The 20,407-nt window shown below is 43.5% G+C and overlaps 1 protein-coding gene across 1 annotated transcript in view; it reads right to left on the reverse strand.

Moving 5' to 3' along the window:
* The window catches only part of MYO5B (myosin VB), a 1,014,515-nt gene that overhangs the window by 39,414 nt on the left and 954,694 nt on the right, over positions 1–20,407 (reverse strand). The window contains exons 30-33 of the mRNA XM_078674793.1: positions 5,281–5,479; positions 4,414–4,507; positions 3,373–3,519; positions 1,446–1,597 (exon numbers count right to left, since the gene is read on the reverse strand). Coding sequence (XP_078530919.1) covers positions 1,446–1,597; positions 3,373–3,519; positions 4,414–4,507; positions 5,281–5,479 — 592 coding nt within the window. The remainder of the gene's footprint in view (positions 1–1,445; positions 1,598–3,372; positions 3,520–4,413; positions 4,508–5,280; positions 5,480–20,407) is intronic.

Below are 20,407 nucleotides of genomic sequence, written 5' to 3' on the forward strand. Positions count from 1 at the left end.
ATATATACCACTCCTCCAGGGACTTATTGGAGGGGAACCTCATGTGAGTGGCAGTTTCCCTTCATTCACAAATTACTTTTTGGTGCTCACTCTCTCTCACGGTGAAAGGTAGGGTTGCATTGTCTAATATGGTGGTGCTACATAGACTCCTTTATTATTTCACAAATCTACCTATTATCATCCCGTGTGGGACGTCATGCATGTTGGATGGCATGCTGGGGGACTTACTCTGGAACAAAGGAAGGCACAGAGTTGCTCTGGCCAAGGTTCAATTACCTACAGCTGCCCACTGCGACACACTGAAATATACAAACAGTAATGAATGAAATTAATCTCAGTCACTGGTATTTAATTGGGGCCTCTCAGAACCCCTTTCAGAGGGCCATGGGGCATGCAGGGGCTACTCTGCCCGACCGTGGTGGTTGAGGCCTTTTACTCCTGATGTGTCAGGGCCCGACCTACTATGGATACTGAGTAACTGGATCTAGCACCACTTCTGCACTTTACTTTCAGTGGTAGCTATGGACGAGCAGTTAAAGGCTATCTCGGTTTGGGGCAGGGGAGTGTAGATACAGATGAGTTGACTCCTAACTCAAAGTGCACACTGTACTGTCAATAAATCAATATCTAGTCAAATACTAGCTTTTATAAGAAAATAAAGTATTTATTTCTAACTGTACACATTTAAAGGAATAGCAACATTCATAAGCAATAACACAATCCCTTTGAGACTGGGGATCTAGCATTTGACTCCTTATCCCACCGTCTTGCTTGTAACATGGTTGGGATTATTCCCCATTCACTGATGGACGCATCCAGGGAATGCTCACAAGTAGGCCTTACTCAAGAGTTCCTCTTAGACTCTTTAGGAATGTCTAGGGTGCCGCAGCACTGTCAGCAATGAGTCTGCCGGCACCTCACATGCCCAGTTCAAGTCTAATCTGTTTCTGCAGTAGGGCAAGTGTTCAGCGATGGTGGTGATCTTAACTCGCGGATTTAACTTAATATCAAATGTTAAATCTGCAATTAATCAGCATATATTAAGTATCCTCATTACAGTGGGGACGACAGATGATTTCATGAGGCATTTCTCATAAAGTATAACTTGGAAATGCCCAAAACTAGACAAATCAAAGAATCAGCTAGCAGGATTACATATATTCCAGAGTTAAATCAACATTTGTTAAATGAAATCAGTGCTAGGTCATATGAGAATTGACATTTCAAGCAATAAAATAGATCACAGGAAGAAATAGAGTCAATTCAGAAGCAGCTAGTAATGAGTCACAACTCATGGATGTCCTGCTCAGTCATGACTACATGAAACCTCAAGGAGCTATGGACTGGAATGAGAGTATCCTTTTTATGTGGTCTTAAAAGAAGGCCGTCTGTCATTAGTTCATAACCCCACACTGCTCTCAATTTGCAGAAGGCTTCGGTCATACCTTGAGCACCTTCTTAATGCCGTTGATGGTGGAGGTGAGCAGCGAATGCACCTTCTGATCATCATTGATGTGATCCGCATGTCGGATGCACATAAATAGGATGTAGGCAGGAAGGCATGGCACAGTGGCAGACACTTGCTGAGGCTTGAGATCTACAAAGGCAAAAGACACATTTAAACATCGACAATGAACCATTCACATTCCCGCACGCCAAGGGTTTTATACTGCAAAGGGAGCTACGCTCACTATCCTCCAGTTTCCAATCATATGCAATTCATAGGTGGGGGAATGCAAACCTTCTTTTCCTACTTAAATTATGCAAGGAATAGTCCTGTGACTAGCCACAATGCATCAAGCTCTCAATTGTTTTGAGTTAGCTCCCTGTTTTGAATGGGCTTGCAGAAGTCTCAAGACTCATTATAAATATGACTTCCCACATAGGAGTGTGGTTTGAGGCTCCAAAGATATACCTGAATGGGAGTCCATTCCCTCTCATTTTGTTGAACTCCTGGGCAGACACTGCTCCTAGATCACAGAAGCTCATTTAAGATCACGCATATTACCCCATTTACAAGGGGAGTTTTGATGTGTAAGGATGTTTTTAATTTTACGCTTACTAACAAGTTTTTAATACCAAGCACTCTTTTTATTTTGTCTGACCAATTTTCTTTTCTTCTGTTGCCCTCTTACTCTTATTTCCATTTACATTTAATCTTGTTCCGCATACATTTGTAACTTTTGTTTTAACTATAGTGATGACTAATTACTTTTCACAGATGATGAGACTGCACTTAGCCCCGTCAATGGTCTTCAAGAGGTACATTGTAATTTCGCATAAGCGTGTTATGAGAACGGACAATGCACATGTAATCATCACTCACCGATTTGTAATGTTGTGGATATTTAGAAACATTTGCAATTATCTATAACTATAACTGTAACTATATTACAGTTATTGCACTTCTAAATGTACACTTAAAGTATATGTACTCTATGCAAGAAGGGGGAAGTAGCCCTACTATCGCCATTTTAAGGGATAGCATGGAAAATAATTCCTTTACCTACATTTCCTTATGTGAAGAAATAAAGAGGCATTTATCCACATTTTCCCTAATCGAAAATTTGTAGATCTACCAACCTGTGGATAATTTACCGGAATAGTTAGAGTGGAAAAAGTGAGTAGCTCTATAAATCTTCATAAACAGGAAAAAGTAAACATATCGGCAGTGTAAAAATATAAAGCAAGCATTGTAACGTTTCTGTGAATCTAGCTCTTAGTTTTTGTTTTGTATTGTGTGACATAATAAACAACAATAAACTGTGGGAGGGCACTTTCTGTCTTACTAAGAAAAATCATAAAATAACTAACAAAATATTTTAAAAGAGTTTTTGACTAATGGCAATACAAAAATAGACTGAAAGAACCAGGAGCTTTAGGAGGGGCTAAAGTTCTTATTTCCATAAATTCATTTTTAAAGTATTTGTAACGGTGTTAGTATCTACCACAATTTGGTTTGTCCTTAGCAGCAATGATTTACAGACCCGTAATACTCTCAGAAATCAGAAGTTATATAAAATTAGATTGTGACCTTCAGTTGTAAGTATACAATGCAAATCTTTCAGAAATATGATATTTTTCTTAGCCCCGTCAATTACCAAACCCATCTTCTGAACAGATTAAGATTATAACAGTAATAAAACAATGTAGATAGCAATAGATAGCACATCAGAAATTCAAAGTAATGAGAATAGAAATGTTTAGGTAAGACACACTTTTCTAAAGCTGAACGTGTATTCATTCAGGATAAGGTCTTTTTGAAAGACCATTTGAAGGTCAAACAGCAAAAAAAATTATACCCTGGAGAGAGCTGATTATCTGTGTCATAGCACCAAATTGTTCTGTGCATATGTCCATGTACAATCTAACCTGTAATTAGGTTTCGAATAAGGACTGCTTCATCTTCTTTGTAGTACTCCAGCATTCCCTGAAATTCCTTTTCCTTTCTCTGGACCGTAACCTGTCTGGTGAATTCATGGCGTTTCTTTTCCGTCTGACCTTGTGTCTCTTGTGTCACTGTAGGCGAATAAACAATGTCAAATTCCTGAACAGTTCTGTTCAAAGTACAATAAACAACTTCCCGGTATTCCATTTCAGTATGAACTATACTGTATTTAGTTTATTCTTTAATACTGCATATCTTTGTACAAAGTGCTTTTCAGATCAAAATGAATGCACAGCTTGCTGAATATTCAGGACATTACTTACATTTTAACTCATTTTATATATTCAAAAATTGTTTTAAAATGATATCGAAACATGTGGTGAAGTGTGTGAAATTATGATTCTGCAGCCAAACTTGGCAAAGTATATAATATTTCCAGTGAACAAATTTCCACCTAATGTGAAGTTCACCGGGGCACTGAGATTTCCATCCACCTTCAAAAAAGTTAGAAACTTCCGAAACATTTTAAAAATATCTTCTCAAAGTTGGAGTAAGTGAACATGCACATATTAGCACACCTCTAAAATTTAGTAAAGTTATATTTAATCAAGGGAACTTATTGAACTGCATCTGTTATTATCACGTGGCAAAGCTAAATAAAGCACAAAATGTAATGCTTAGATTTATGCCCTTGTGAATGATCAAATTATGCGTGCATGGTGTGATAATCTCAGAAAGGCCAACCCTCAGATCTATAATCATTTACACCTCTTCTGTTATCCTACTGCAAGTTTACTATCACACTGCTTAAAGGGTGAAGAAATCAATGGGTAAGAATATTGAAGCAATGTTTTCAGGATCGGGATTGCCTTAAAAGTGAGATACACCTAAAATGGCAGTTACATTTGTATAGAATCCAAAATATCCTGGAGTCGGTAAACAACTTACAACGTTCATTAAAGTGCTCCAGTAGCCTCTCCTGTGGACATTGTCATGTATACTGTTGCCTATAGTGGCAAAATTACCTTCAAATTCCTGTACTTTCTTCATATAAATCTTCAGTTGTTTCTTCAGCTTCTTCTCATTCTTTTCTAGTTTTTCAGCTAACTCCTTAAGATCCTGAAATTCGTAAAAGAATTAGCTTGAGTGAGATTCTTGTTTCAGAAAAGATGTACTATTGGTTACCATTTGGGGATGAATTATAGCTAAGTATGCAGATATAACTGTTTATGAACAGAAGATAAATTACACATTTTTTGTTGCTATGGAGCAAGTCATTGGGAACACAGTCCAACAATTCCTATATAGGATGGAAGTGGCTGATTACATGGAAGTACAACACAGGCAAAGAGGTACAATGTAATGAGCAAAGCAGGACATACCAGCAGAGATGGTGAGTGTGGGGGAGAGCAGTGTGTGGAAATAGTGGAGGAGGGAGTTTGATACACAACTCATAAGGGAAGAAGTAAGGAAACAGGAATATTCATGTTAAGAAGCAGGAGTGGAAAGTGAGCCAGGAGTGCCAGGCAAAAGTTATTTGGAGTTAACATACTGTTGGCAGGTTTGGTGTCTTATTTTATATCTAGTAGGTGTAGGATTATCTTTACTTTTTGGAGCTCAATGATACCCGGAAATGTTTCAGTGTCAAGAATCAATCTGAGGAATATGCACAAAACAGTAGGTGCTGCATTTCACCCTAGGTGCGGGTGGTTCCTTCAGTGGTAGCCACGCTGTGAGGAAGACTGAGCAAAACTAAATTTTTTGGCAACCTCCTCACATATATGCACTATCAATGGCCATTCCCAGTCCTTTGATTCTAGGATACAGGGACAGTCATCAGGAACTAGTCGTGAAAAGTCAGAATCATGCGTTTAAAAAACATTATTTCTCACCAGATTTTCATTTGTGAGACGGGTGATTTCTTGCTGGATGCCGAACTCCACCTGTGCCTCAGGTGACAACTGGAGTGCCTGTAGCAGAACATGCTGCTGCTTCTCCAAGTCTTCTTTCAGATTCTCAATGTGCCCGGTGAGAACATCAACTTCCTCCTCATGCTGTCTGCTCTGAGCCTGCAGCTGCGCCTCCAGGAGTCTAACATGAAAGAAATACAACATGATTGACCATCATAAGGATGCAAGGTACACAAGATGCACTACTGAGCCAACAGTGAAGAAGCCTAAAATTGACACAAATACCAAAGGCCAGAAGACTAGAGCAATATTTAAAAATGAAGCTTAGATAAAAATTTGAGTTGAACTTAAGACATATGGTAGCGAGTGTCCCCATTATGATGTCTGGCTGAGATTTATATTTTTTATGTAGGGGAAATACTTGCCTCTGAAGCTGATAAATATGAATGTGGCGAACATCAATTATGAAAAATGACAATCTTCCTGTTTATAAAATCTCATTTTGTCTTCATGCCATAAAATATTTTGACCACCATCATGTGGACTGAAGAAGTGGTACGTGAATGAGCTGAGAATATTACTCATCCTTTGCCTGGACTCATTTGGAGGTAGACCTCTAAACCCCTGACGTACAACGAGTGGTTGATAGCAGTGATAATAGGATATGAATATGAGGAAGATCAATGGATGATATAATGGGGCCTCAAAATTACCATTATTAGCCAATACACATTTAAGCAACCACTGGCATTGTTCAACACCTGTTGTCTGTGCCAATATTTTTTTTCTCCATATGGCTGCCGTGTATGCACATGCATGGTGGCCACCTCCTTGATATTGATGGTATTTTAGTTTAAGAAAAACTATTCAAAGATGTCTGACTGGTATGCATGTGCAGGGCAGCCATCAGGTAATGATTGTTCTTTAATTGAAAAACCAACCATTACAAGATGACTGCCATCAATGCACACGCATGTGGCATGGCCATCTTGAAATGATTATTCGTAAACTAGAATAAAAACTATTAAAACGTACTGCCACATTTGAATATGCATGCATGGAAGCCATCTTGGAATGGTCTTTCTTTTAGTTTAAGAAAAATATTTCTAAAATGGCTACCATTCAAACATAAGGACATCCATGTTTGAATGGTTTAAATAACATTTTAGGATTGTCACCGTCTTTGCATCAGTGGACAGTACTCAGGGTGAGACGAGTTGAAGGGTGAGTGGTCGCAGGTAATCTAATTTTTTTAACAAACAGCATGAGCAGCAAAGAAGCAGAGACAGAAAGACAGAGAGAGAGAAAACAGTCCTTGATGTTTACAAAGCAAGGTCTTACATCAGTCATGGAAGGATACCTTCATCCAGTTAAAATACAGTGAGACAGAACTGCTCCTTGTGCGGGACAAAGACAGTAATACGGAGAAGAGCCTTTGAATCAGGATCATGTTAGTGAGAAAAACAAGAAAGCTATTGAATCATGATCAAGAGTTGTACACATATCACATTCCAAGTATTTATTGCATAGAATAGATCTGTTTACGAACAAACAGCTCAAGGTATCTGTAAGGAGACTTAAAAAATGCAAGTTATTCTGGGAATCAGAGCTGTTGTACGGCATGAAGAAAAAAGTAATTTTGCCAATGCTCTGCAGAAAAGACGAGCTTAAAACATGAAGTTAAATATGAAGTATAATCCAAAACATTGGTGAATTGCTTAGACGTCATCAAAGTAGGGCTTATGCCAGGTGCAGCAGTGCTGAAAAACCTAGCCATACCAAATGTGCCTTCAGTGTAGCAGATGCTGAAACCACTTTACCATGCTTTAAGCGTGCATACCCATATGTTATGTTATGCAGATTTGTACAGCGCTATTACACAGGAGGGTAACCAGATGCTGAGCATATGCAAATGTGCAAATCTCTCTTCCTGTTCAAGTAACAGAAGCCTGTCTTTGCTTTAAAAAGCATCATATAAAAAATTGACCCAAAATGATCCACCTTCATCTCAAACCATTCCTGAGACTTGCTATTTTAAGTACAGTCAAAAAGTGATAGAAAATATTTGTTACATGTCAGGGCTCCTAACATATGTGCTCTTCAGAATCATATGTTCACTTGTGCCTAGGGAAAACACACAAATGTGTCCGCAAACCCAGATTTTCCTTTATTGCTTGCATATAAAAAGCAACACATTTGTTCCTATTGTTAAATGTTATTGTTAATTTGGCTTAATATAGCGCACAAATAACCCTAGCGCATCTCGGCGCTATTAAGGAACAAAATCAAGCGCCGAAGAGGGTGATTAAAATAAGTGGACTTTGAGTAGGTTCCTGAATTTAGACAGAAAATAAATAGACCATAATCGACTTTATTAAGCAAAACATGCTTGATGACATCCGGCAACCCATACACTGCCATAGTTTTTTTCCAGCATAGGAAGCTCATGAGAAAATGAGTTGTCACTAATTCCACCACAGGGTATTTTGATATATTTCATCCACAATCACAAGGGTGAGTCGCCCATCCGGGAAGCTTCTAAAGTCTAGATTTATTTTTGTCCAGGAAGTAGTGGGGACATAGGCTTCCTATGACGTGACAGGTCATGCAGCTTTTCACCGTTTCTACCACTCTCGAGTCCACGCCAGGGAACCACATCTTTTCTTTTATCTGGGCCTTGTGTTTTTTTCAACACCTTACTGCCCCTCATGTGCCAGCTCCACCACTCTACTCTCCAGGGATTTAGGAATTACCATTCAACGCTCCCTCATGATCATGCCCCCCTCGATGGAGCATAATTCTTCACTCACTTTCCAGATATCCAAAAATCCTGCATTTTTCTTCTAGATCCAATTGATTGGCATTCTGCAAAAAACAGCTTCCACCCACTTGCAATGGCCTCCACCACACGCATCAACCCATCATACGTCTCCATGGCACATCGGACATCTTCTACTGTAAACACCTTTGGCAGGCTGCTGCTGCTGCCACCCCCATATGGGTGAACTCTGCCTCACCCTGAATGTTTTCCTCCACCCCTTTCTCCACAGTCACAGAAGGGAGGCGGGACAGGAAATCCACTGGGTTGCCAGTGGCATTTCTGCACAAAAGACTGAATCTATATGGCAGCTGATCATTCCAACAATCAATCATGGGAGGTGGGTGGGGTGCTGTACCTGCAAACAGACTCACCAGCGATTTATGGTCAGTTACAACCCAGAACTCCCTGCCATACACATGGAGTTGAAAGTGGTGACATGCCCACTTAACCCCTCCGCTGCGCTGAACGTTCCGCACTAGTGCGGAACGTTCTATTACACGGGTGGGGCCGCGACGTTCAGCGGACGTGCGCAGCACTACCGAGGTGGTGCACGCGACGTACGCTGAACATGCGCAGCATTAAAGGAGTTTGCCACCTTGATCCGATACTGCTGGGGAATTACTAGTCCATTCTATCACTGGGACTCTCCACTGTACTGGTTTATCGCAACTTTCGTTAATTGTTTGTCCTTCCTTCCCTTGGCTTTTTCTTTTTCTTTAAATTTGTCTTTTTTCTTTTTCAGTGTTTTCGGTTTCCCGCTCACTGATTGCCGTTGATCATCCCACAATGTCCATCCACCCGCTCTCGAGGCCTTCTTACTTCCTTGTGTGCCACATGGGCTGCCGCCGTACTTCAGCCCACACTAGCCTTGTCGATAGCAGCGGCCCACCAACCTTCCCTCACTCTGGCACACAGATTGCCCTGGCTCGTCGAGGTGTGCAGAGACTTCATCGCCTCTCTCCAGGTGGAGCGGAGCCAAGCCACTACTTAGCCTGCCGCAGATGTCACCCGCCACCCATCACAGCTTCGACACGGGCTCCAGACTACCCTCTTCGCCAATGTACTCTGGGCCCCTCGTAGCAGCTTAGGATAGACCCAGAGCCCCAATGAATGATATAAGCTCTCACAGGCAAACAGTTCGGGACAGACCATGAGCAGGCAGCTTCCTCTTTATTTATTGGCTCAGCCATGCCCAGCCTCACCAGTGCATGCTGATGTACTCTGAGCTATGGAGTCCCCGCGGCTCAGTGCACCAGCATCTTCAAAAAGAAAGACACATCTCAAATTGCTTGCTTCATAGCCAGAAGGTTTTTTTCTTTTTACTTACTCTGAATCTCTGGGTTTAACTGCACTATATACTTTTCACTCAATATGTGCGTGTGATACGATATGTTTGCTCAATTATTGAGTATATTCTTGGTATTTCTTTCGATGACTTACCTGGAGGCTGTTATCAAATGTTTTCCAATTGTGCCACTGTCTTCATAAAACAATTGAAATCGGCTGCTATTTTAAGGTCCAAAGCATTCCTACACTCTATACTTCCTACAAGCAGACACATTTCTAATCTAGGCTGGCAATGCTCACATCAATTTATTGATTTCAAAAGCTAACTCTTAATTGTGCAAACTATGTTTACTTTTTGCATGTGTTCTTTCTAACACACTGATTTACATTGGAAGGGGGAGTGTGCTACAGTTGTCCACTAACTGCAAGACATTCACTTCTAGATGTGCTGTGGTGAACAATATGTCTTCTCCTAAAGTACCAGTTCACACTCCCTCAAAATTAAAGCTGTCAGTCCACCTTACCGACCACATTACCGACCTCACTGGGACTCATAATCCCTTTAACTGACCAGTGAAGGAGTAAATTCACTTTTATCACTCTGGGACAGGCAATCACCTATGGTCGCTCTCCTCAAGAAAGATGTACATTCTAGTTTTTCATGCACCGGTATAACATCAGGGGAAGACGAGGCAGAGTAGGGAAGTGCACTTTGAATCTCACTGGCTCTTTCTTCTTTAGCGTGTTTTTATCGTAGGTGTACATTAGGCTTCCATAGAACGGTGTAGCCTTTTTCTTTTGAAATTTTACCTTTTGAAATTCTTATGAATTGTATTTAGATGTATTTTGAATGGTTTCATAGTTAATTCCTGGGTTGAACAAGCTAAGTACGCATTTAATAATCACAAATATAACACATTTACAAAAGGAATGTCTTCTGGGATTGGAGGAGGTTAACTAACGTCTGTCAAGCAATGTCCAGTAGTTCTGTATGCATACAGGGGCCCTTCCTGGAAAAGGGTTTATCTCCAATTTTAAAATGGATCCTTCCTATGTACTTCCTGTAAATTCAAAGACTTCTACAGACTGCTGTATTGTTCAAAGTCGACTTCTGCCCACTTTTTAAGAGTGAGCTTTGTTCATAGTCCTAAATGTATAACACACCTTTGTTTCTAAAGGTTTTATTGAGTTTTCAATGGATTGCAGTAAAACAAAAAAATATAAGCATAAATTGACACTGTATTGTATAATAGGGTGGCCAAGCATTATCATGTCATCAGGGAAGATAGACTCTGGAAAGACAATGAGAGACAACATCTCCACTCAAGGTCATAAACCCAAGATAATCAATAGCTTGTAATTGCAGGAGACCGGGGAAGCGGTCGAAGCTATACAGAAACGTGTGGCACATGAATTATCTTCCCGATTTGACCATTTGCAAAACATGGATAAAAGGGGGCTAAATGGAAAAACAAAAAAATATCTGAAAGGAAGAAAAAATAATTGTAAGGAAGATGGGGAAAAATTGAAACATAGGGATAGAAGGAGAGAGAATAGAGAAGGAGGAGCCAACGTTTAAAAAGATGGGAAGGAAGGAGAGAAGTGAGAGCAGAGTCAGTCTAAGGAGGGCCTGAACACAATACTACAGTAGCAACTATATGTCAGCAACTTTGCTCTGCGGGGCCAACCAGCCTACTACCATGTGTGTATAAAGGCATCTAGTGTTTCTCATACCCACTGTGATGAGCTGGGGTAGCCAGCAATTCTTGCTTGGGCTTTGTATAGCCATGTTGACCCATGCCCACTTTGTGTGGTATGATACATTGTTGGTGGACTTCCAGTTTAGAAGAATTACTTTCAGTACAATGGTGAGTAGCAAGTCAGGAAGGACCAGGTCCAAGTACAGAAGGTCAACTGAGATAGGGGATGCAAACGGGTAGAGTATGATCGTTGGATAGTCCAGGGAGATGGGAGTGATGAACATTTTACATAATTAGATTATGTTGCCCCAGTAAGAGGACAGGAAGGCACATAGGTCACCATGTGCTGCATTACATGATCGGCAGTTGTCAGAATCTAGAAGTTTGAGTTTGTAAAGTCTGACCAGGTCCAGTAAATTAAATAAACTGGAGAAAACTTTGTTTGGGATAATGAAGGAATGAGATTATTTTGGAGTAGATGATGGCAGATTTTGGTCCAAGCCTCTTACGGTATGTGAGGTGTGCCTTTGTTAGCATGATAAGACGACCATTTCGTCTACAAAGTACGGAGATATAAGGGGGAGATGTAGACCAGTAGTTTATAGATCTTAGATGCCATGTGTCCTATAAATTGTATGTTTCAAAGTGAGGAAAAAGAAGTTGTGGTTGACTTTGATCTCTCAGAAGTCATACAAATCTAAGTTAGTGAGGTCATGTTTCACTTGGCTGGAGTAAAGAAAGGCTAAAGGTTCAACATTTTCAAAAACATCTTCTATAGTGAAAATACTTTTGTTCGCCCAGTATGGGCCAAAATTGGCTGCATCTGTAATCTGAAGCTTTTTAGTATTCCATAATGAAATGGAGTAAGATGTATTCATGTTGGAAGACAGGGCTCTGTCTAGTGTTAGTAGAGGTGTAATAGTATCTTTAAAAATCAATCAGGATTTAAAAGCGCAGCTAATCACCTGATAGGGTATCCAGTCGCTTGCAGGTCCCGGAGGTTTATTCTAACAGCCTAGTCTAAAAATCTTGTTGAACAGCAGAAAAGAATGCTGGGAAATTGTCAACTTTTCTACTAGCGGAAAGGGGAAGCTATGTTGTTCGATGCTGAGCAAGATCTGGGCTTTGGGAGGATCCAGAGCAACCCATCGAGTGACCTTAGCATCTAGAAAGGCAGTTTGGTAGTTAAACCAAGTCGGTAGACTGCACCCCTCTGTTTTGAGGTTACTCCTTAGCTGTTTAAGGCTGATTCTGACTTTCTTTCCGGACCAAAGGAATTCAGAGGTACTACAATCAATAGATGTAAAGAAATCCTACGAGAGGTGGACAGGAAGCATACTAGTCAAAAAAATTTACTAGCGGGCTCACCATCATTTAAAATAAATTTTCTCTAGTGTGCCCCACCACGAGATATGTTTGGGTGACCATGTTGACAGAAGGTTTTTAATATTTTCAGTCATTATTGGCTTGCCACAAAAAGTCAGTGTTCCCCCACGCACGAGGAGTGACATTGTCTAGTTAATCGTAAGACCTCTGTTTTCTCCCTGTTCAGGGAGTAGTCTGAAGGAGAATGTGTTGATGATGTTTAGAATGGCTGGGATCACAAGATCAGGACTCTCTGTGAATATTATCAGTATACTCTGCTGTTTGAAAGTAGAATTGTCAAATTTATCCCAGGAATTTCGATATCTTCATTTAGCATTATTAGAAGTTGGTCAATGGCTAGAAGAAAATGTAGGTGGGAGAGTGGACAGCTGTGTCACGTGCCTTGCTGCAAAGTCATTGGGGCAGATAACGCTTCATTAATTTTAATTCTAGCTGAGGGGTTTGCGTATAAAAACATGCCAATTTTAATACAAGAGTCATCTTTCTGGACATGAACCCATAGTTGTGCTCTCTTACTTATGATAAGAGAGCACAATGATGTCAAAGTAGATTTATTTAAAGAGTGTCTATATGATATTTGTTTGGATTTAGTTTTTGGTCGCTAACTTGTCTAGGAAGATTTTGATATTTTTCTTTTTCTTGGCCATGCAACCTATAACTTGACCCCTGAAAAAAACACTTAAGTGCGTCCCAGAGTGTTGCAGGTGAGGAAATCGGGGGCCTTTTTTCTTGTAGGAATAATGATAATTAATTATCAAGATCTTACACTACTGAATATTCTTCCAGGACCTCTGTTTTGCTACGCACAATGTAGGCTTTAATTTGGACAGGGCGTATATGTAGTGAGATCAAAACAGGTGTATGGTCAGAAATCATGATAGGTTCAATATAAGAGATTAGAGTATCCTGTATGGTTTACCAGAATGTAATCATTTCTCAAGAAACAATTGTGAGGATGGGAATAGAACATGAACTCCTTACCAGATGGATTATGGAGTCTCCATACATGCTCTAGGCTATGTGTGGAGCAGAGAGCTTGCATAACTTTGTGGGCTTTAGAGATTCTGTGTTGAAAATCGGAATGTCTATCTAGGATGACGTCCATCAATAGGTTGAAGTCCCCTCCCAAGATAATCCTAGCTTTAGGGGGTAATAGTAACAATTTAGATGAATATTTTGAAATAAAACTGTGAGTCGTCTATTGTAGGAGCGTAAATATTTACTACATAAAGTTCTACGTCGTCCCTCTGCAAGCGAGTGATGAGCCACCTACCATTATTGTCTTGTTCTGAGATGATTACCAAGAAATGCGATTTTCTTTAGATTAAGGTGATCACAAAAATTTTCTTAGAAATTGCTGGAGAGCAGGAAAGGTCAGTTACCCACCCATTGCGCATGGAGTGTACCTCTTTGAAGCCAATACTGGTCTCCTGAAGAAAGACCACGTCACCCTTAAGGGTATGACAGTAATCAAATATCTGCATTTCGCTGGATAGTTAAGGCCATTGACATTGAAAGAAATTATTTTCACCAAAGTTGGTCAGACTTTGGAATACAGGAACTCTGGTATTGAGAAAAGGCACCCCTCTACGCGGTGTATGACAGCAGATGGTGGCTTCACAGGCTCAAGAGAAGAATGAGATGAAGAGCTGCGCTGATAGAAAAGGCAAACAGAATAAAGAGAACAAACAGAGTGCAGGGAAAATAAAGGAGCAAAAGTAAACATAACATAGCCTTGTGTTAACGGAGCAAGCCTCGATTAGACAAAGAACGGTGTGCAGGGATGTGGAAGTCTCACACGAGAAAAATATGGGCAATAACCTCCTACACCTAGTAAAAGAAAAATGAGGGGGATCCAGGGTGAACTAGGACCATTGAGCTACCATACAGTTTCGGGCCATAAGGACTAACAGTAATAGTGCTGCATAATGGATAATGTGCAAGCGACGCACATCATAAGGCCGCCATCAGTTAAGGTTATAAACCAGTGAAGCAAAATAGGCGGAGTACAAGTCTTCAATTGTGTAAATTGTACCCAATTCTACAGACAGCTCAATCAGCAAGGATCTACCAGCCTTGCAAGGGTACACCTTCATATTTCTGGGAAGTTTCAACATGAGCCCCAGAAACAGTGAGTAAAATGAGTACCCTTAACTGCTTTGTACAAAAACACATCACACACCTTATGAATGCAACAATCTGCCACACTGAGCGGGCTAACGTTCTACTATATGACAACTACAACATCAACAAGCCAAAAGCATTTGTATGGATGTCAACCATATCACCACTACATAGCCAGATAAAGCAATAGTGAAGCAAATATTGGCAAAACATAGATGAAACAAAATCCTGAGAGATGGAATTTGTTTAACCTTGCCATGAGAAAGACCTAATTTTCCTCATATATTCCAGTATGTTGGTGGTGCAGTGGTTTAAAATGAGGACTCTCGGTGTCGTCACATTCTTAAGCTTAAAGGTTGGGACACGATGCAGTTCAAAGTCTTTCATACAGGTAATGCAGAGAGTTGCTAGAATCCCTTCTTCGAGGAAAGCAGTCACAGTCGGGGCCTTGCCCTCTGTTCCTTCAGGAAGGCCACAAATTCTGAGGTCACTTCTGTTAGGGTCCTCCAGCTCAGTCATTTCACGCTTGAGTGAGATGACAGCGTCTGATTTAAGCAAGTGTTTAGTTTGCTCGACTATACGGTCTTCCACCTTGCTAATTCTGGTCTCTGCATTTGACATTCTAAGGTTCAGTTCTTTAAGATCTTTCCTGATCACCAAGACCTACACTTGAAGTAAGTTTGTGTTAGTCTTGGCGCTTTGTCATTTGTCATGAATGTCGTTCAGTTTCTTGAGGACCATTTTGAGCGTGGCCGAGTTATCTTGTTTTTCTTTGGAGAGTCTGGGTATGGTTCCTTTTTGGATCTTTTGAGGTAAACTTTAACATACTTCTCCTTGAGTTATTTAGACTGCCACTATTGATATTATCAGGAGTAACTAGGCCCAGCAAGTTCAAGGGTGATAACGGGGACATAGACTGTGGATATCAGAGAACGTTCTGGTAGGGATATCCCCTGAAGAGGCACCTTCGAGAAGCTCAGTTGTAGCAATATCAACTAATGGCATTTCAGGGCATGGTTACAAGCTGTTCTGGTGATAGGTAGTGGAAGCAGCAGTTCGGGCGTCTCCTCCAGCAGTGCCCGAATGGAGTTGCCCGACAGGTGGTGAGAAGGGATCCAGCAAGCGATCTGATCTTGCAGGGAAGCCGTGGTAACGCAGCATTGAAGTCACTAGATCAGCACACCATACTGTTGCTACTGAGACCTTCTGGTAAAAGGGCAAGGTTGTGAACAACATCCAAAGGAGCCTGATGGAGTGTTATTAATAAAAACCTATCAGACATTGTAGCATGCCGTCTCATAAGGTGTTGTGTCGGAGTACCACCTAAAGTGGAGACGAAATATAAGGATTCTGAACAATACAGGCAATATGGTCAGTGAGGTGGCAGTCAGGTCGGGAAGGAACCAAGTGCAATTCACTGGAGTGTTGCCACAGCAGTCAAAGTTGCCGTCACAGCCTGCTCACGTGGCGGTGTATGCAGGGCTGTGTGAGTTCTTAGAGTCAGATATTAGCAGTGGGGCACAGTGCCTGGCGAAGACTGGAGATGACAAAGTTCTGCATGTTCCTATCCGTAGTTCGTGTTTCTAGCAGGTGCCAGCGCTTTGCGGGTCCTCCATTTCGTAGGCTGTACTCTTCCCTTACAAGATCAGGTTACGAACTATGTTGGCAGTGACAAGCTCCGCTTAGGGAATCAGATTAAGCAGGTTGCAAGGGCATCCTCAGTTCAGTTCTTGAGCCTCGGAGGTCATTGAGTCCAAACTCTCCTGCTGCCCACTTCCCAGCTGGGGGATCGCCTCTGTTGCCTGCCTCCAACTCACCTTTGCCAGCAGCACAGCACAGCCCAGAACTCGGAAGGAGGCTCTTCCAGTGGCCAATTTCCCCCACAATTCAAAGATCCACCCACTGGCAGTTCTCCAACACAGCGAGTGCACAGAGGCACACTGCATGCAGCTACTAAGCCAGGCCTTGGGCTCCATGACACGCTGCCTCAGAGGCTGCTGGGCAGTCAACTTCTTCTTGCCCTACACCAACCATGCACCACCTGGAGGATCACAGAGGTACTGCACACAGCTTCTCCCTACTCCCAGCCCACTGCTCTCAGTGCTGCTTGTGGCCATTCAGGTACATTACGTCTGCTGCTTAGCATCAACTGCCTCATCTAGCCCCAACAGACACCATCCAGCACCACCCTCAGATGCTGCGCAAGCCTGCAACAATTGACAATTCACCCACGCCTAGCTAGGGATGTAGATCATCTGCCCAAGAAGCCTTCTCCTTCGCCAACCCGGCATCACCCTCAGCCCCATCCTGGTTCTGGCTCGTTCCCACGAACTCTTCAACAGCCAAGCAGAGGAAATAGAGATGGATCTTAATAGAGCTCCCAGAACAACAGGACCCCTGCCTCCACGACTCCAGCTCAGCACAGGTCAAAGTAGAGTAGGTCAACACAGTCTACCGACAGACTGGGAGGCCTCAGATGACGACCCAGACTCCTGACAACACCCAAGGGCAGGAATTGTATCATGGAACCACACCAGGCCAATCCTTGCCTGGCCAAAGGCAAGACCGGCTCCACGTGTGGAGTAGGTGACCACTTTGCCCGCGTCTGCCAGAGCGCGGAGCAAGGACGGATGCCCCAAGGAAGAAGGAGCCCGCCGGTCTCAATAAATCGTCTCACACTAGACAACAACCCCTCTGAAGCGGCTGGCACTGTCTCACAATTGGTCAAGTATGCACCAGACAGCGAGGAAGACTGTCTTCACCATCTTCGCAATGTAACCACAGGGGGGAGAGAAGAGGCTAGCCTCCATGTGCACTGTAGCGGTTGGCAAGATATTGGTGACAGTCCTGATCAACGCAGGTGCATCAGTTGACATTATGGCCTTCGAACAGTTCCAAAAGCTACAACCCCACCCATGGCTAGAAGCCACGACAGCCAAAATCTTTGCATACGGAAGCAAGCATCCACTACAACTGGCTGGAGCCATCGAGTTGCCAGTATCATGCAGAGACAGAAGAGTATGTACTTGCTTCTTGTGGCACCTCGGGGCTGCCCTGAGCGATGACAACAGGCGTGGGCGTGGGCGTGTGTGTGGGCGGGGGTACTGTCCCCTCAAAGAGACTAACAGACACCGGTACTCTGGGCAACGCAGGCTTTATTAGCTTAAAAGTGCGTTTACGATGTATGGTTTTGCGATAGTAAGGAAGTGCTGTCTCTGCCTCTTCAGTAAGTCTTTGAAGGCGTTTCTCTGACGCTGTTCTCCTCTCGTCCCGGTGTCTTCTGGGACTGGGGGTCCGATCCTTTTCCTCCACGGTGTCGTGCCGTCTCGTCCGTGTAGGAAGAAAAGACGACAGCGTTTTAGTCTACTGGTCAGACCGATAACACAGGGGAAAAGGAGTGAGGAATCACACGTGCACAACTCTCCGTCTCGGCTCTATGGTGCCGGGTAGTGAGGGGGGGGGGTAGTTCTTAGAGTGTGAGTGCGGTATTTCTACGGGGGTTTCGCCCACTTAAAGCCCGCCCAGCCCGCAAGCCGTGACTGTACCTCTGGTAGCCACACTTCCCTCGATGAAGTGTGGCTGGGCGAAGAGCCTTCTTGTTGGCCTCCTGGCTTTCCCCGTCGTCCTCTCTCCGCCGGTCTCGTCTCCTCTCCCGTCTCCGTCTCCTGCCTCCGATGGTCTCTCGTCTCCTCTCCCGTCTCCGTCTTCTGCATCCGATGGTCTCTCGTCTCCTCTCCCGTCTCCGTCTCCTGCCTCCGATGTTCCGCTCCTCCTTCTCCTTCTCTCCTCTGCTCCCGCCTCTCCGTCTCCACTCTTGATCTCCGCTCTTCCTCCTCTTCACTTCGCTCGCCGTCGCTCTCACCTCTGTCTCCTCCGAGTGCATAACACACCTGTGAGTGTTCCTGGGCGGCATTTACCTGAGTCGAGGGGGCGTGTCCGGTGACGATATCGCTGTCCAGCTCCGCCCAATTAAAGAAACAGGGACCTCCAATATCGTCCGTATCCGTGTCGTCCTGGTCTTCTGCTCCTCTCCAGGCCCCTGCATGCTGGTCAAAGAGAGGTGAGACCGGTAAGCCAGGCGGACCCGAGTCCTCCCCGTCACACTTCTATGTCACCAAGGAGGACACAGGCATTCTCTTAGAATGCAACACTGAGGAAGATCTGGGATTGGTCTTATGTGCCTGGCACATCCAATACAGCCACCCACGAGACATCTTGAAAGACTTTCCAGAACTATTTCAAGGCCTCAGCCGCCTGCGAGACACAAAGGTGAAACTTCACATTGACCGAACCGTCCACTCCGTGGTGCTGCGCCACTGATGTGTGCTCTTCCCTCTGAGGCCCTAGGTCAAGGATGAACTGAGGAAGCTGGAACAACTGGATCTTATTGAGAAAGTATTTGGGCCCACCCCTAGTTGTCCCCGCTGGTCGTAGCGCCGAAACCAAGCCAACCCAGAGCTGTCTGCCTCTGCAAGCACATTTGGTGCAAACTTAATCTAATGCCCACCATGGATGACATCATATTCATCTTAAACCGGGCGCAATGGTTTTCACAGCTGGCTGAATGTGGGGTACAACCAGCTCATTCTGCATACTGCATGCCGGTATATCACCACCTTCTCTACTCATCTCGGCCTCAGGGATACAAGTTCTTCAACTTCAGCATCTCATCAGTGGCCACAGGAAGGTGCTGTCTGGACTTATCGGCGACATCAACACCAGTGATGATATCCTGATATACTCCCACAATTTAGAAGAGCATCACAGGCTCCTCCGCGCCACCCTAGCCTGCCTGGCAGAACACGGGTTAACTCTACACAGGGAGAAGTGCTTCTCCTTCAAACAGTAAATCAAATTCTTTGTATTCATATTCTCCAAAGAAGGAGTGTGAGTAGACTCAAAGAAGGCAAAAGCCATCCGCATATGATTGATGCCCCAAAATGGAGAAGCGAGGAGCTTCCTCGGCATGGCCACATACTGCAGGAGGTTCATCTGGAACGTGGCAGCTCTGTTGGAATCCCTGCGGGCCCTAACAAAGGCGGATGCTAAGTGGCAGTGGAATAAGAGGGCAGAAGAGGCCTTCTGGCAAGTAAAAGGGGCTCTCATAAGCTAGGCAACAATAGCATACTATGACCCACCAATGCAACTCTGAATTGGTTGTTGATGCCAGCCCCATGGGGCTTGGGGTGGTGCTGATGTAGAAAACAGGCCACAGGACATGGGTGCCTGTTGCATACGTGAGCAGGACCCTCACATGGACAGCGTCCAAGTACAGCCATATCGAAAGAGAGGCCCTAGCTATCCATTTGGGAGGCTGCCAGTTCCACTTCTACCTGTGCGGATGAAAATTCAAGGTCACCACGGACCACAAGTTATTAGTACCCCTTTTTGCAGTCACGTCCTGGAACCCAACATCCAGAATCAAAAAGCGGGATGTTCAGTTACAAATGTATGACTTTACAGGTGCCTGTTGGCCAGTGGCCCACAACCCAGCTGGCTTCCTGTCGTGCCACCCACAGGCAGAAGGAGCAAACATCAAGGAGGAGGACGAGTTGGCGGAAGACTTCATCAGCATGGTAGGCCAGGGGGCCTGCGCATGGCAATGACAGCTGAACACATACGGGAGGCAATTAACTCAGAACCCAGGCTCCACAAAATGATGGAGGCACTTGTGGCCAAATGTGGAGCCACTTCTTGGATGGAGCTGGAGTCTGGAATGCCAAAGACAAACCCAACCTCACCCAGCTATGAAGTGTCAGCCATGAGCTCCGCTACACCAGGGATGGACTCC

This window comes from Lissotriton helveticus, chromosome 2_1 (assembly GCF_964261635.1).
Source record: "Lissotriton helveticus chromosome 2_1, aLisHel1.1, whole genome shotgun sequence".
In the NCBI taxonomy this organism is placed as follows: domain Eukaryota; kingdom Metazoa; phylum Chordata; class Amphibia; order Caudata; family Salamandridae; genus Lissotriton; species Lissotriton helveticus.